Source organism: Charadrius vociferus, unplaced genomic scaffold (assembly GCF_000708025.1).
Source record: "Charadrius vociferus isolate BGI_N301 unplaced genomic scaffold, ASM70802v2 scaffold1768, whole genome shotgun sequence".
Classification (NCBI taxonomy): Eukaryota; Metazoa; Chordata; class Aves; order Charadriiformes; family Charadriidae; genus Charadrius; species Charadrius vociferus.
In genome coordinates this window covers 56,932-72,363 of record NW_009649783.1, presented here as the reverse complement: position 1 = coordinate 72,363, position 15,432 = coordinate 56,932, and the positions used below count along the sequence as shown (strand labels likewise).

The window sequence follows — 15,432 nt, the reverse complement described above, 5'->3', positions numbered from 1 at the left end:
CAGGGTGCCGGGGGGGGGGTAATGCGCACTTACCCCGAGACCCCTCCCTTCCCTGCCGGGAAACGGTCTGTGAGATGGCCAGATGCTCTTCACCTCTTCATTTTGACATCTTTTTATTATTATTATTTATTTATTTTTATTTTTTTTTCCCCCCTTTCCTCCCCTAAATTCTGGTTGCTGCACCTCAGTGCCCAGGCCGGAGCCAGCTGTGCCAAATGTTGATTTGGAGAAAACTCAGGCAGCTGAGTTGTGAATACTTGAAAATTGGAACTAGAAACTGCTGACACACTGCCTTAGTGAAGTGGATTTTGTTCTTCATTTTATTCTTTCGCTCCTCATCTGCAGTGGTCTTATGACCGCTCTTATTGTTTTGTTTCATTAACAAGTGGTGTCAGAAGTCTTGAGTCATACAAGGTCAGCTATGACACGTTACTCTTGAGCAGGCTTCCTCTGTATGTTATTCCAAAATACTTGAGTTTTAGTCCCTGCCTCAGCTGAGAATCTCATCCTACCCCTTTTCTCTGGGATGAAGTATTTATGGTTCATATTCCGAACAGCGTATTTGAAAGTTGGAGTGGAAGTTGTGGTGGTTACAGATACTTGCGTGTAGTAAAATCCTTTTTGATCCCTCTCGACGAACTCGGTTGTGGAATTTCTATAAAGATTCCTACAAGGATTCTTGTGTTCCCGGCTTGCGCAGAACTTGAGCAGTTACATCTGCCAGACATCTGAGGCTCCAGGATGTGAGAATAACAATGATTTTTTGAGTATGGCCGTTAATTTCAACAACATCGGCAACAACAAAAACATTCTTTGTCCAGCTGGAGTTTTGCCCGCTCTCCTTCTTGGGGGACTCCCTGCGCTGTGCTGACTTTGCACCGCCGCCGCCACGGGTGAAGCCTTAGGTGGGTCAGTTGTTGCGGGAGATGGAAGGTTCTCCACCCCTGGGAAGGAGGACGGATGAGTCAGAGGAGGAGCAGCGAGCGAGGATCGCGCTCTTCCCCGAGGAGCGGGTGCAGGAGGAGGGAGTCCCTCTGCTCGCTCCGTAGCTGGAGTGGGTTTGTTAAGCGCTCGTCTCGCTTCGCTGTGGGGCTTCAGGGCTTCTCTTGGGGCGTCGTAGCTGGGGTCCTCCGAAGCAGTAGGTCTCCAGCCAGAGATTTTAGAAAGGAAGGTGAGGTGATGCAGTGTGGGCTTCCAGCTCCGCTTTGGATTACGCTCTCAAGGTTCACTTTGGAACCATAAGGCCTAGAAGTGAACTTCAGAAGCAAAAAGGAAAGCTGAGCGTACAGCATCATCTCATGGCTTGATGAGTTGGAGTCCTCAGCAAGTGCTTTGTTTCTTGGGACTCGAGCTAGCACCAGGTCTCCCAGGGACTCTGAAATACCAAATTTTGTTAGTGGGCAGGAGACCAGTTGCTGGTAGTGATGGAAGGGAGCTTGCGGGGATGCGTTTCTTCCCAGTTTTATCACATTTTCAGTGCTAAAGAGCACACGTAGGGAGGTGTTGGTTGCTATCTTGAACCGAAGCGAGGAGGTGCGGTCACCTGTTTTTCCCTGCACCTTCCAACTGGATGTGGACGTGTCTTTTCGGAAAGCTGCTTTTTTCTTTTTCCCCCCCCCCCCCATGAGAGGTGGCGTTTGGGAGGAGGGTGGGAAGGAGGGCTGCTGGTGCTGCAGCCCCGGGAGCTGACGGAGACGATAGGAGTTGGCCCTTGACCACGGTGTGGATTCTGAACCTCAACAAATCTTGTAGCGAAGGCAGCGCATCCCTCTGTCTTGAAGCATCCTTTTTTCCTCTGCGTGACCTGGAAATAGCAGCTGATGAAATAGCTCTCCGGCTGGCCAGTGGTATATACACTGAGTACAGTGTATTTTCCTGATGTAGTATCTGTATTTTCTTTTGCTTTGTTTTGTTACCTCTACCTCACCCTGTTGTATGTGAGAGTCAGTAGCTGCAGTACTTTCTGCTTAACCTTTCTTGCCGTGGGTTCCAGCAAATAAGTATGTGCGTTTGCGCATCAGAGACTGGACGTTTTCCTATTTTAAAACGTTCGCTTGAGGAAACTGGATACGTTTGGGGCTGATTACAGCTTTCTGCAATCAGAAGTTTAACATTTCGCATTCTAATCCTTGCCTTTTGTTGTTCTTGGCTTTCTTCTAGGCTACGGAGAGCTGAATGGTAACGCAGGAGAAAGAGAAGTGTCGTTAAAGGGCCTGTGCTCCGATGAAACCACCACCCCAGGATCCAGGGTACCCAATGGCAGCCAGCAGCTTGTAGACACTAACGTCACCCCAAAGCAGACTGTGAAGGCCGGTGCTTTGGGGAAAGCTGGAATCAAACCCAAGAACTTCATTCAGAAAAATAGCATGGACAAAAAGAATGATAAGTCCTATGAAAACAAACTTAGAGAAAGCCAGTCCTCAGACAAGCCAGAGGGAGTGTCTATCCCAAACGGGGTGGTAACCAATAATTCTGGCTATATCACGAATGGCTACGTAGGCAAAGGGGCCGATAACGATGGTAGCGGCTCCGAGAGTGGATATACTACGCCTAAAAAACGGAAAGGCAGGCGCAACAGTGCCAAGGGGTGCGAGAACTTGAATCTAGTACAGGACAAAATAATGCAACAGGAGGTCAGCGCACCAACCTTAAAACAGGAACTTGAGAGTTTCAAGCCCGATTATAGTGAACAAAAGGGGAACCGAATTGAACATGCTAAGCCCGTTTGGAAATACGAGGCTGGGGCTGGTGGAGCAGGCCGGGGAAAGCCTGGGCTTGGGGATGTACAGCGAAAAAACTCTGATGCCAAACCTGGGATTAGCAGCAAGAAGTTTGATGACCGGCCCAAAGGGAAGCACGCGTCGTCAGCTACGTCTAAAGAGGACTCATGGACCTTATTTAAACCACCCCCGGTTTTTCCAGTGGACAATAGCAGTGCTAAAATTGTTCCCAAAATAAGTTATGCAAGTAAAGTTAAAGAGAACCTCAACAAAGCAGCTCAAACCCCATCCACATCCTCTTTGTCGTCTTCGTCATCTGCTGGGGAAACTCAGGCCCAAACATCCAGTCGGCTGTCCCAAGTCCCCATGTCCGCTATGAAATCTGTTACTTCTGCTAGCTTCTCCAACGGGCCCATTCTGGCAGGGACTGACGGAGGTGTCTATTCTCCAGGGACCCCGCCACTGCTCTCCGCTGCTGCTAGTACTGTCCCGTCAACCGCTTGTGAGTCGGTACCCCAGGACACGAGTACAGCTTCAACAGCTCTCGAACAAAAGAAATCTAGCCTTTTCATCTACCCTTCAAATATGCAAACTGTGCTTCTGGGTCCAGCGCAAGTCGATTTCCCGGCGCAGGCGAATCAGCAGAACCTGGGAGATATCTTCCAGAATCAGTGGGGCTTGTCTTTCATAAACGAGCCCAGCGCCGGACCCGAAACTGTCGTGGGGAAATCTGCGGATAATCAGTTAATGGAAGTGACATTTCAAGGGGAATATCCTGCCGCTTTGGTTTCGCAGTGTGCTGAAATCATTCCCTCAGGAACTGAACAACCTGTGTTTCCTAAGGCTTATGAGCTGGATAAACGGACTAGCCCTCAAATTCTTAGTGCTATTCTTAAGCCTGGGACTGCTGTTGAGGGTGGTGTCTTAGCTTTGGAGTCGCACCACACGGGTGACCTACAAAAGGCAGACACCGGTAGCCAAGGTGCTTTAGTGTTTCTTTCAAAAGACTATGAAATAGAGAATCCTCTGGCCTCTCCCACGAACAATTTGCTAGCCTCCGCCAAAGAACAGAGGTACCAGAGAGGCCTAGAAAGGAAAGATAGCTGGGGTTCTTTTGACCTGAGGGCTGCTATTATATATCACACTAAAGGTAATGGCTTAACTTGCTGCCTAAGGGCGCTCTCTTCTCTTTTTTGTTCTTTTTTTTTAAAGTGCAATATTCTAACGCGATCTATTCCTTACAGCAATTCTGGTTGTTTTAAAAATGAGCTTTTTTGCTTACATATCTCTGATGGCAGTAACAGTTTGGGAAAGTTATTCAAGTAGTTGTTTAATTAATGTTAAGAGGTATTTGTTTCCCTGTTCCTGTGGGCAAGCGTAAGCGATGTTGACAGGGATGAGACTTGGCTAGTGAGTGTGGTTTACATTTTAATTCCTATGGAACAAGCAGGTCCTCCTCAGTGCTGGAAGGAGTTAAATGTGTAGGTTCATCTGCTCTGTTCCAGCTTTACCAGGTGATATTCTGTCACTGAAAAGGCTCCATAGTCCCCACTCACACCTCTGCCACCAAAGTGTTGCAGCCTCTCCTCAGGGCAGATCAGGCCATGAAATCATGGCTTTGAAGGAAGAAAAAAAAAAAAATCATTCCTATGGCTTTTCATGGTGTGATTTTTATTTTATTTTTTATTTTTGAGTAATGCCCACCCCCCACCCCTGCTTTTTCCCTGCCCTTCTTGAGTATTGTGGCAACAGCAAGACAAATCTCTGCTTATCAACTCTTCTGTAAGCTGCAGATTGAATTCTCTCATCTTTGTAGGCCAAATCTCTCAGATGATTTTATTGCTTTCATGGAGTCCTTTGTAGCCCAGCTCCTTTTTTTTTTTTTTCCCTGTTTTGTTTTTTTTTTCTTCTTGAGACTGAAATGACTCAAACACGATACAGACGCTTTAAACTGGGAACGAAGAGAGGGAAGCCTGTGGGATGGCTTGCTTTCTGCTTTAGCCTCAGCCCCAGAAGCTCTGAGGTCTTGTGGCAGTTCTTGGCTTTTGGTCCTGCCTCGGTGTTAACAGGAGCCAAACTGTGTGTTCTGGAACTGTGTTACTTACCTACCCCTGAGGAACGCAGGGGCAGTTCCTTCTTTATTCGCCCCCTCTCCCTGCCTGCCCCTACCGTGAAGGGAAAAAGGTGATCATTTTTTGTACACTGTTCCACACAGGTACCTGGATAATGTCTTGCTCCCCTCTGCAGAGGGGTTGGTATTTGATTGGCATTGGCAAATTTGCTGTATTTTGACCCACTGCAAAGTTCTTAAATTACCCGTTCACAAACTCTCTGTATAGCATAAAGAAACTTAGATGTCTTCCTTTAGTAACAGCAAGCCCAGTCATTTAAAAATAATAACTCTGAATATTTTTTTCAGGTCATCTCGCTCTCACGATGTTAACATCTTAAGCTCTAGTATTTGTGCGAACAGCGTTCATCAATTGATTTTATCTGAGTCCGCTACCTAGTCTGTTCCACTATTAAAGCAAGCCTTCCGCTCTCATTTCGTGTGCCTGCCAGCAGCCTAAATCTCAGTTTCCCATCAGAAAATGGGGGTACCAGAAGGCATAGCACGGTCTTAAGTTTGCAAATATTCCCAACGCTTAAGTTTGTCTCTCTTTGGTTTTCTCAGCCTGAACTTTCTTGTAGAAATGCAACTCATCAGCTCTCCCTTTGTCACTAGCTGTGTGAAAGACAGACCCCAGTAAAACAATAGTAACAACAGGAAAATAAAGAACACTCCCTTCCCATGGCCTCTTAAGGAGGTGTTAACTTCAAAGTCTGGCTGCTTTTAGTTCTTCTAAACAGAGGAGTTAATTACATTTGGTGGCAAGAATGGACACCTAAAGCACTCTGTGAAATGCTGGTTTCTGCTCTTTCTTCTGTGAATGCGCTGGCTTTGAGCTGGCTTTGAGCATCCTTAGCGAGCACCCTTGTGATGCCCTGGGGAAACATGTTCCTGCCCCACCACTCCTCATTTTTCAAGCTGTATCTGTGCCAACTTCAAGGTGTTAGTTAGGGGTAAAAGATAGGGGATGTTTCCAATCAGTGTTGTCATGAATGCAGTGACAGGGGTGCTCCAAACAGCTTGAGCTTGTATTTCTCCTACTTAGTCTTCAGGTGCTATTGCTGGTTTACAGAGATCGGTCCAGGTCTTGGCGCGTCCTCTGTGATGATGTTGGGTGTTGGATTTGCTGTGTGCGTTCAGGTCCATCGGGGTGAGCTGGGCTAAGGGCTGTTGGGAGGAACGGTGCCTTCCTCTGCCCCACGCAGGTGACAAACGCCGTCCCCTCTTCATGGCCATGATCCTGCAGCCAGAGCCCGGTGGGTGAGCTCCTGTGGCACAGCAGATCATCTGAAAAACACAGCTGCCAGGGTGTGTGTGCAGGACAGCAGTGCAGCGGTTCATTCCCACACCATTCTCTCCATTTATCTTGGGCTCTTTTCCTGAGGTCCTACTCCTCGCCAGCCGGTTCCTCTGCAATAGGAAAGGAACGATTTCACTCGCTTATTTTTCACAAGCTGCCTTCCCCTCCTCCCACTCGGGAGAGGTTTGCCTGGGCCGGTGTGAGGGTGTCCTGGGCCACTGGATCCTCGGATTGTTTGGTTTTGATTTCGAGAGAAGGGTGAACTTCTCCCTCTTCAGATTGATCTGTTTGCTTTTGAGCAAAGTCTCGATCGTTTGATCTTCAAATCTGCCCTGCCTCTGGGGTTATGGACACAAAGGGAACTGATTGCGGGGCCAGGATGGGGGTGAGTGTGGAGCACTGGTGGGGTCAGTGCCTCGAGCTCCTCCATGTGTGGTAGTTAGTGCAAACTACCCGTGGTGTGGGGATGATGCTTTGGGTGTTGCAGGACCGGGCTGTAGCATGGCATCATAGAATGGTTTGGGTTGGAAGGGACCTTAAAGGCCATCTCGTTCCACCCCCTTGCCCTGGGCAGGGACACCTCCCCCCAGCCCAGGTTGCTCCAAGCCCCGTCCAACCTGGCCTTGAACACCTCCAGGGATGGGGCAGCCACAGCTTCTCGGGGCAACCTGCCCCAGGGGCTCACCACCCTCGGAGTGAAAAATTTTTTCCTAATATCTAATCTAAATCTACTTTCTTCCAGTTTGAAGCCATTCCCCCTCGTCCTATCACTCCATGCCCTTGTAAAAAGTCCCTCCCCAGCTCTCCTGTAGCCCCTTTAGGGACTGGAAGGCGGCAATAAGGTCTCCCCGGAGCCTTCTCTTCTCCAGGCTGAACACCCCCAATTCTCCCAGCCTGTCCTCACAGCAGAGGTGCTCCAGCCCCCTGATCATCTTCGTGGCCCTCATCTGGCCCCGCTCCAACAGGTCCATGTCTTTCCTACGGTGGGGGCTCCAGAGCTGGATGCAGTACCTCCAGGTGGGGGTCTCACCAGAGCAGAGGGGCAGAATCACCTCCCTAATTGAACGTGAGCTGTTGCAGTGCTTTGACTGGTCTGTAGCCGGTTTGCACCTTTGGTTGTGCTGCTCGCTTCTGTAGCTGTGACCAGGTTGTGCAGATCCTCGTCTTGGACTGTAAATAGGCTGTGGGAAAGCCTTCAGCTTACTCAGTAGCTTTGCCCCAGCAAACCAGGCTTTCCTGTGCCCGGTGACTGCGAGGGGCGTTAATAGGTTGTAATTGCTTCACAGCATCCCTGGGAAAGGCTGGATGGAGGAGGTAGGACACAGGGTGGGCTTGCTCTGGCACAGTAATCCTGTTCAAACCACCGCAGCGCCCTGCGTGGCGGCAGGGCTGTGCCGGGGTGTGAGGCTGGGTGGCTGCGGAGCGGAGCGAGGTCCTGGTGGAGGACGCCGTGCTCGCTTGCGCGTGCCCAGATTGCTTTTTCCCCAGAAGTCAGGGCACTGGGAGCGTGCTGGCAAGGCTGACGATGCGCTCTCCTGTTCTTCTCTTGGATGCTTTTTGTGCGGGGGTTTGTTTTTTTTTTTTCTCCTTTTAAAGGGCAGAAAGACTCCCGTGATCATCTGATCTGCTTGACTGTGAAACGCGATCCTTCAACGTGGCTGCCTTCATTGACAGGCCGTGCCGCTCGGGGTTTGTGACAGTGCCTTGAGACACTCGCGGGTGCCATACCTGATTTAGCAAGGTGGATGTGATTCGGTTGAGCGTTGGTGGACCTACGGTTTGTGTGGTTGGAGACGGGGATGGTAGCTTAGTACAGGAGATTGGAAAGACCAGGAAGGGGTGATGCTCTCGCCTGGGGACATTGTCGCTATCTAGGTTAGAACTGAACCTCTGCCTCTGTGTGGCATTGCCAAAATCATCATCTTTTGGAGGTAAAACTGGTCCTCGCAGATTTTTTTTTTTATGGTCCTTCAAAAGAGGAGGGTGGGTGTATATCAGCTTTACTTCTGTTGAAATCAGTATCTTCTTGCTGCTTTAGTCGTCCTTTTAAAGACAGCTGGATGAAACATTTCATATCGGAATAATTGTCAACGCTTTGCAAAATTTCGTCATGTTTGGGCAGTTGCAGTCTTCCAGTCCGGGCTGTCTGTCACTAACACCACGCTCTATGTCAAGCCTTGTGGTGGGAAGCTCAGTAGTTTGCTTGTTCTTAGCTAAAAAGCAAATAATCGAGGTCTCCGGTTCAGCTGTGCAGTAGCAAAGACCACATAAGTGGGGGAGAGGAAACTGCAGTGTTTTCCCTCTTGTTTTGCCCCGAAGTTTCTGCCTGTGCCGCTGCTTTGTTCCTTCTCAGCATCTCGGTTGCGCCAGGATCTCTGCTCGCATGAAGAAGCAGAAGAGCAGCATGGAAAATAGAGCGAGGCGGCGTGGGCCAGCCAGGAGTGGCGTTCGCCGGAATGGTGAACTGGGTCAGAAGAAAAAGCAGAGCTGTGAATTCAGCATTTTTCATCCTTTACATCAGGAGAGGGGAGAAAAAAAAAAAAGAGGCGCCTTGGTTTCCCATCCCCCTTGGTAGGAAGGGGTTAGATGTCAGTCTGTTGCTTATGGTCTTGTGGGGCCGAAGCTGATTTAATTCTCCTTCAGCTCTCTGCTTCTTACAGTTGTCACGATGAGTACAGTGTGTTTGGTACAGCAGTGAGTCTCCACGGCATTGAATTTTTATTCTTTGCTTTGTTTCCGGGGCAATCCCCTAACTTAATCAATGTGTCCTGCAGAAGGAAACAGAAAAATCAGACAAGAAAGGTCCCTCTTTGTTATTTTTTTTCCAGCTTTTCATTTTAGGGACAATTGTCAGTTTATACGTTAGATTTATAAGAACAAAGAACTAGTACCGTGGCATTGTGCAGATGCTTGTGTTTGCAGGGGCAGCCTCTCTAGCAAGGAAAATGTGTGTAAAAGTCTCTGTCTTAACAAGTTATCACTGAAAGACTTCTTTTCCCTCCAAGGTTATGTACCAGTCCTGCTATAAAGTTTATTGACCTATGAAGAATCTCACCGCAATTCCCGAGCGTGGCTTAGTCTGTTCCTGACATCAAAGCCTTCCTCCACCAACTCTTTGTTTTGGTGATAGTCCCCAGAAAAAGTCGTTCCTCTCCCTGGAGCTCGTTAGGTGGATGTTAGGCTGGGGCTGTCTGCCCTGGGCGGTTCCTCAGCAAACCACGAGCCGGAGGACGATGGAGAGGGCAGCTAATTATAAAAAAAATCCTGGAAAACGTGAGGTTGGAAGGGGCACAGGAGGTGACCCAGTTCTGCCCCTGGCTCGGAGCAGGGCTGGCTTTGACGCCGGGTTGTGCAAGGGTTTGTTGATGGCGTTTTCTCCAGCTGGGTTGGAGTTTGCTGAGAAGGAAGCGTGCCGTTTCCCCGGCCACATGTCCTCTTTTGGGAATAGTAGCCCCTGTCTGTTGGTCAGGTCTTGACAACCTTCCACTTTGGAAAGTGATGGTACAAGGTTTTGGGTCAGAATCTGAGAGGTGGACTGAGATTCCTGGTGAGGATACTCCTTTTCCCATGAAGGGGTGAACGATGGTGAGAGTCCTTGCTTGAACTCGCCCTGGAAGCTTTATCCAGGGAAAGCAGGCTCAATAACAGAGCTGCTTGAGCCCAAGGAAGGAGTTTTGGGGCGTCTTACACGACCAGCTCGTGGGGGCTGCCCTCTCGTCCACCGTGCATCCCTGAGCATTTACGGCTCTGGTTAGCTGGGACCAGGGCTTGTGCAGCGGTGGCTCTGCCGACGGCCAGGTCGGCCACTGAGGTCTGTCCAACCACTGATGCTCATCACAGCATCTCAGGATCAGCTTAGGTGACCCCAGCCTGTAACCGATCCAGAACCAGGAGGAAAACTCACTCTAATGTATTACAAAGTAAAGCAGAATAAATCATAAATTCCATCTTAAGATTGAAGGAAAACCTTTTTTTTTTTTCTTCCTGGTTTTGTGTCGCAGTTAGCCCAAAACTTAATTTTTTTCCTCTGTGAAGTTGTTTCGGTGGGTAAATGTGCGTAACCTGTGCTATCCCGTATCCATGTGCTGCTGGCCAGGTAGAGAGAGGGGAGGACCTTGCTCTTGCTCTTCAGATGGTGGGTGATATTCAGTAACGGTCGGTATCGCAGCCAGTTTGCCGATGGTCTTTGTTTTTGTAGCTCCGTCAGGCTGAGCATCAGCCAGCCAATGTCTCCAGGTGTTTGGGGTTTGCAGGACACCGTACACCACCCTCTCTCCTTCCTCTTTCTGAGGAGAAAGAAGATTGAAGTCTGAAAAGGTTCGAGGGTTTGGGTGTTGCTTTGTTAGGGTATTTTGAAATAGAATTTTGACAACTTGAAAGTTTTTTGGTGTGTTTTTGATAGTTTCTCACTGTCTGTCTATCAGGTACATCTTAATACGAGCAGTTCACGCTCTCATGGCATCCGATGAAATTCGGACCAAATGGAAGCGCCAAGGAAAGCGTGGTCTTTTGCACGGAGATAGAATAGCAGCGCTTCAGCCTCTGCTGTCTATTTTATGCTCTTAACGTTGCTCTAATGCGGAGGAACCAACAACTTGAGAGTAGTTGTGCCCTGCCTTTGGGGAAAGCTGTTAAAATAGCTGATGTTCGTTTAGCGGTTAGGAGACGATGCATCCGACTTCACTGAATGGAAAACTAGCTCCGCGGGAGGTAATTTTAGTAGCTGGTTCGTTTTACTTCTGGGGAATCTGCATCTGGCGGATGAGGGAGGTAGTCCCTCGCTGGGTTGCCTATATCCCCGGGGGTGTTAGAGGCTGGTTACTATTCCCAAAGCACTTCGGGCTCCCCCGATGAAAATGCAAAGTCTTGCTGTTGTTACCAGGATGCAAAAATAACAGACCTCGTAAAATTTTGTCGGGGCCTCCCTTACAAAAGACTTTAATTGCGCAGAGAGGGCTGGCGATATTTATTTGCGTGCAATTTCCTGCCCCGGGGAGCTTGAGATTGTAGCGGACAAAGGAGAGATGAGGTTGGAGAAGGGACGTGAAGGTGGAAGCGATGTGACGAGGTGACACTTGGCACGCGTCGTGCTGAGGCCGTGAGTTCTGTAGGGTTTTTCCTTCTTCCTTTCCCATGCCGGTGAGTTTACTTATTGCCTTGTTTTGTGCTTTACTGCACCCACCGTGTAGCTCCGTAATCCATCACCGTTCTCCATTCCTAACCCCTACCGAGGTCCTGTCACCTTCACTTCTTTCAAGTCTCTCTTCTGCCAGATTGGTCTTGCAGGTTGGGTTCCTATGCTCCTTTTCTGTAATTCTGTCTCCTAAACTTGGGCGCAGGGTACAGTTGGTGTCTTTGTAAATATTCTCGCTCACAAACTTCCAACTTGATGATGGCTAAATGTAGTTATTTTCAACAGGTCTCTAAAGATGGGACTTAATTTGGGGGATATTTTAAAGGGAAGAGCCTCTCGTTTCTTAATGTGAATGAAAAGAATGAAAAGAAAATTTAACTTTGCTGTTATTTCTTAGGTAAACAAAAGCACGTGCTCTTTCAGCAAAAATTGGGGAGGGTTTGTTTGTCTTTAAGCCCTCAAGTGCGTCGCAGGGGCAAACTGGGGAAAGAGCTGCCAGCCCAGCAGGCGGCCGGGTGCGTGGAGCATCGCACCTTGTTCTGGGGTGCTGCTCGTCGAGGCCGTAACGCGTGAAGTGGGAGTTGGAATACCAAACCCACAAGTTAGAGCGTGATTTGTAGGAGCGGAGAACAGCAGCCACGTTTCTGATGCTCGGTTTGGCCGTTTCACCTTTAAAACCACGTTACGGCCACCCCTCTGCCTCCGACTGCTGGATCATTCATGTCAAATTCGTGCAGTCCCGCGGCTTGGGGCTGTGCTGCTGGGCTGGATGGGGTTGGCTGTGTCCGAAAGCCTCAGCGCAACTGCAGCGGTGTGGTGCCACGCTTGGAAAATTAAAGCGTGGCTGGAGTTGTCTCTAATGGCAGTCTAAATCTGCATAGTAGTAGTAATAATAATAATAATAATAATAATGGTCTTCTCGTTTTGCCTCCACAGAAATGGAATCGGTTTGGAATTTGCAGAAGCAAGGTAAGGATGCTGGAAAGAATAAATTAAGCAAATTGCTCTGTCCTGCTCTGTCTGTTGGGACGGGTGTTGAGAGCAGGTTGTCTTGGTGTCCAGAGATGCCCGAGCGTCTGCTGTTGGGCTGTAGTTGGGGTTTATCTGTGCTGTGCATCACTAAAGTCAGGACAATAAGTTTTACCATAATGGTGGGGGGTTCAGAGAGGGGTGGGTTCACTAAAAGAGCAATAAAACCAGTGACAAATTAGATTTAACGAGCCTTCTTGTTGCGTATACAACAATTGCTTTCCATTTCTGTCGTTGGGTGTCACGCACAAGAAGTTTTAAATTCCGGTGTATCCCCACACTCTGCCTGTGAGGATGTCCCGTGGCAGCCCGTGGGGTTGAGCGGTCGGCGGAGAGCTGCTGCTCCCCGTGGCCGTGGTGTGGGGCGCAGGCGTAGGGTCCGCCGGGGCTCCCGGGGGCGTTTGCGGGAGGTGGACAACACGGAGGGGGGGGAGGGGTCCTAAGGAAAAGTTTGTTAACGGCCGAGTACTTTGCAGATCTCTTCTGAATATCTTCAGCCACGGGTCCTGAAAGTCACTTGTTTGAAAACTCAAGGGTTTTTTTTTCTTTCTTTCCAGATCCCAAAAGGATAATCACTTACGATGAAGCCATGGATCGCCCGGATCAATGAAGGTAGCAAGACGAGACTGCCTGTTATAACCTTTCTGCAGCATTTGTGCTGTTCGTGGGGGACAAAAGGCTTTTATGCTCCTTCTAATTCTTCAGTGCAGCAGAGGAACCGTAACTAGAATCACAGGATAATATATACAAATATATATATAGTTATTTAAAAATGGCAACTGAAAGTAATTAGACTTCTTAAGGAATCTGAAAATTTATTTCAACGAGACTACACACATGATTATTTAATCTCCGGTACTGAATAGATTTTTTTCGTTTTTGTTTTGTTTTGTTTTTGTTTAAAGAGTGAATGCAAGTGATTAACGCATACAGACTCAATTTACAAGCCCGGTTCTAAAGTTCCTGCTGTCGTCTGCACGGGCAACAGCAACCCACTGGAGAGGCATTTCCACTCGACAAGGTTTCTGTTTCTTGTTCTGTGACTGTAGTGACACACTAATCACAGGGAAATCAGGATGATTCACCATCCTTCATCTCCCCTTTCCCCTCCACCTCCCCTATTTGGTTTTGCTTTTTTTTTTCTTTTTTTCTTCTGTTTTGTTTTCCATTGAATGCTGGAGAAACGCCTTGAAGTTTGCAGAGCTTCTCTTTTTTTTTTCCTTTTTTTTTTTTTTTTTTTTCCAGAGAATTATAATCCGCATGTTTTGCCAGGAGTAAAAGCAGCCAATCCTATGCTGGGGATATTGTCTTAAAAGCATCATTCTTCTGGGGGAAAGATGGTAATACTGCAGTTCTAGGATGCATGGTGAAGTCACACAGTTGACCTGGCTCCGGTTACACGTTGGACTATTATTGCAACTGAAGAGTTCTTTCATTTTAAAAGACAACGTGCAAAAATAAGCAATCTGTTTAGGCATTTAATATGGAAAAAAAAAAAAAGGCAAAAACCCACTGTTCCCACAGTTTAATGCCATTGTATTACTGGGAGCAAAAAAAAAAAAAAGTGTCTTCTGCTTTCAACTGTAGGTGCTTCATATTTGCTCTGTCTGTGTCCTAACACTAAATGTGCCGGATTTTTTTCCCATTTTCATTGGAAAACTGAAGAGGATTGAGTTCTGCTAACTTTCACCCTTCTTGAATTATTTTTTTTCTCTTTAAAAAAAAAAATAAATCAAAATTTAAAAAAAAAAAGGAAAAAAGGAGGAAAAAAAATTAGAAAAAAATAATTAGAAAAATGGGAATTTGAATCCTTTTCAATTTGTCCATGGAACGTCAATGGTTGGGCTTCCCGCACCTGCCCATTGGAAATGCTTTTTTTATATTTTAACGCAGTCTGTGTATTTCCGGGCTCTGCTTCTAAATCTCTCTTAATAAAAATATATTTTATTACAAAAATGGAGGACTTAGGAATGAAAATAATAATTTAAAAATTTAAAAAAAAAATAAATATATATATATAAAAAAAGCGTAGCGCCTCCAAATCATCTTGGGGTTGGGAAGTTTTTCTGGGTTTTTTTTTTTTGTTTTTTTTTTGTTTTTGTTTTTGTTTTTTTAATGGTGGAAAGTTCACAGGGTCCAGTGCATGAGCGAGCAATGAATGAAAGAAAAATGGGTTTTCTGACCCTCCCAAGCTCCACGCGTACCCAGCGTTCATCGTGGGTGTTCGTGGCTGAATACTGCCTAATACACGTCTGGGCATCAAGGTGAGCAGCAGCTGGTGTCTCCTAAAATTACACTGGACCCTATGGGGCATTACAGGAAGCAGATAAGCCCAAAACTTTTGCCTACCACTTGTGCTTAGATTGATCTTCTTTTTTTCTCCTTTTTTTTTTTTTTTTTTTTTTTTTGTTGTTGTTGTTAACTAGGAGTACGTAGCATGCGGGGTTTTTTTTTAATTGTTTTTATTTTAACAAGATCGTTCCCGAATGAGACGCTTAGGTTCATGGTGGGACAACGAAACTTAATTCTGTACCTTTTGTAAGATTGCTAGCTTTCTGCCACACCTCGTTTTAAAAGTTTGACTCTGGATTGCCTACTCCATTTTATGTATAAAATACTATATAGTATAATACCGTAGTGTAATACTATATAGTAATCGTGTATTGTATCAGTCCAGGTTCTCAACGTGTGGTTGGCCAGTCGCAAATACTTCTGTTTCACCTATAAACTGTACCACCACCTTCACGGGTGTGTGTAACTTTCAGATGTATAACATGTTTACAGATGTGCCCGACATCTAGTCCTCCGACGTTCCTATTTTTAATTCTGTTGAGTCTCCCAACTGCTTGCCAAAAGTCGGAATCGCCTCCAGCTCCGCTGCGGAAGAGCTGGGGCATGCCTGAGCTTTAAAGTGTTGAACAAACTGGACGGTGGGACTGGGGAAAATTAAGGTGGAAGAAATGTTCTTTTTTTTTTTATTGTTATTAATTTTCAAAAAGTTGAAGGCCAATAGCAAAGTTTCCAGTTTGTTTTACTGGCTTTAAGGCTCTGCTGTGTATTTGTTTGCCTTGTGTAGTCACTTGTCGCCTTAAGGGCTGAGTTCCATTAAAAAAAAAAAAAAAAAAAGACAAAAAAAAAA

General features: G+C 47.0%; 1 protein-coding gene across 1 annotated transcript; it reads left to right on the top strand.

Moving 5' to 3' along the window:
• The first annotated feature begins 926 nt into the window (after nucleotides 1-926).
• On the top strand, nucleotides 927-13,471 carry NUFIP2 (nuclear fragile X mental retardation protein interacting protein 2). The gene is given in 6 exon segments (XM_009890889.1): nucleotides 927-1,013; nucleotides 1,994-2,000; nucleotides 2,090-2,131; nucleotides 2,134-3,870; nucleotides 12,201-12,233; nucleotides 12,851-13,471. Coding segments are annotated over 6 exon segments (1,959 nt in total). The 3' UTR covers nucleotides 12,904-13,471.
• Nucleotides 13,472-15,432: the final 1,961 nt, after the last annotated feature.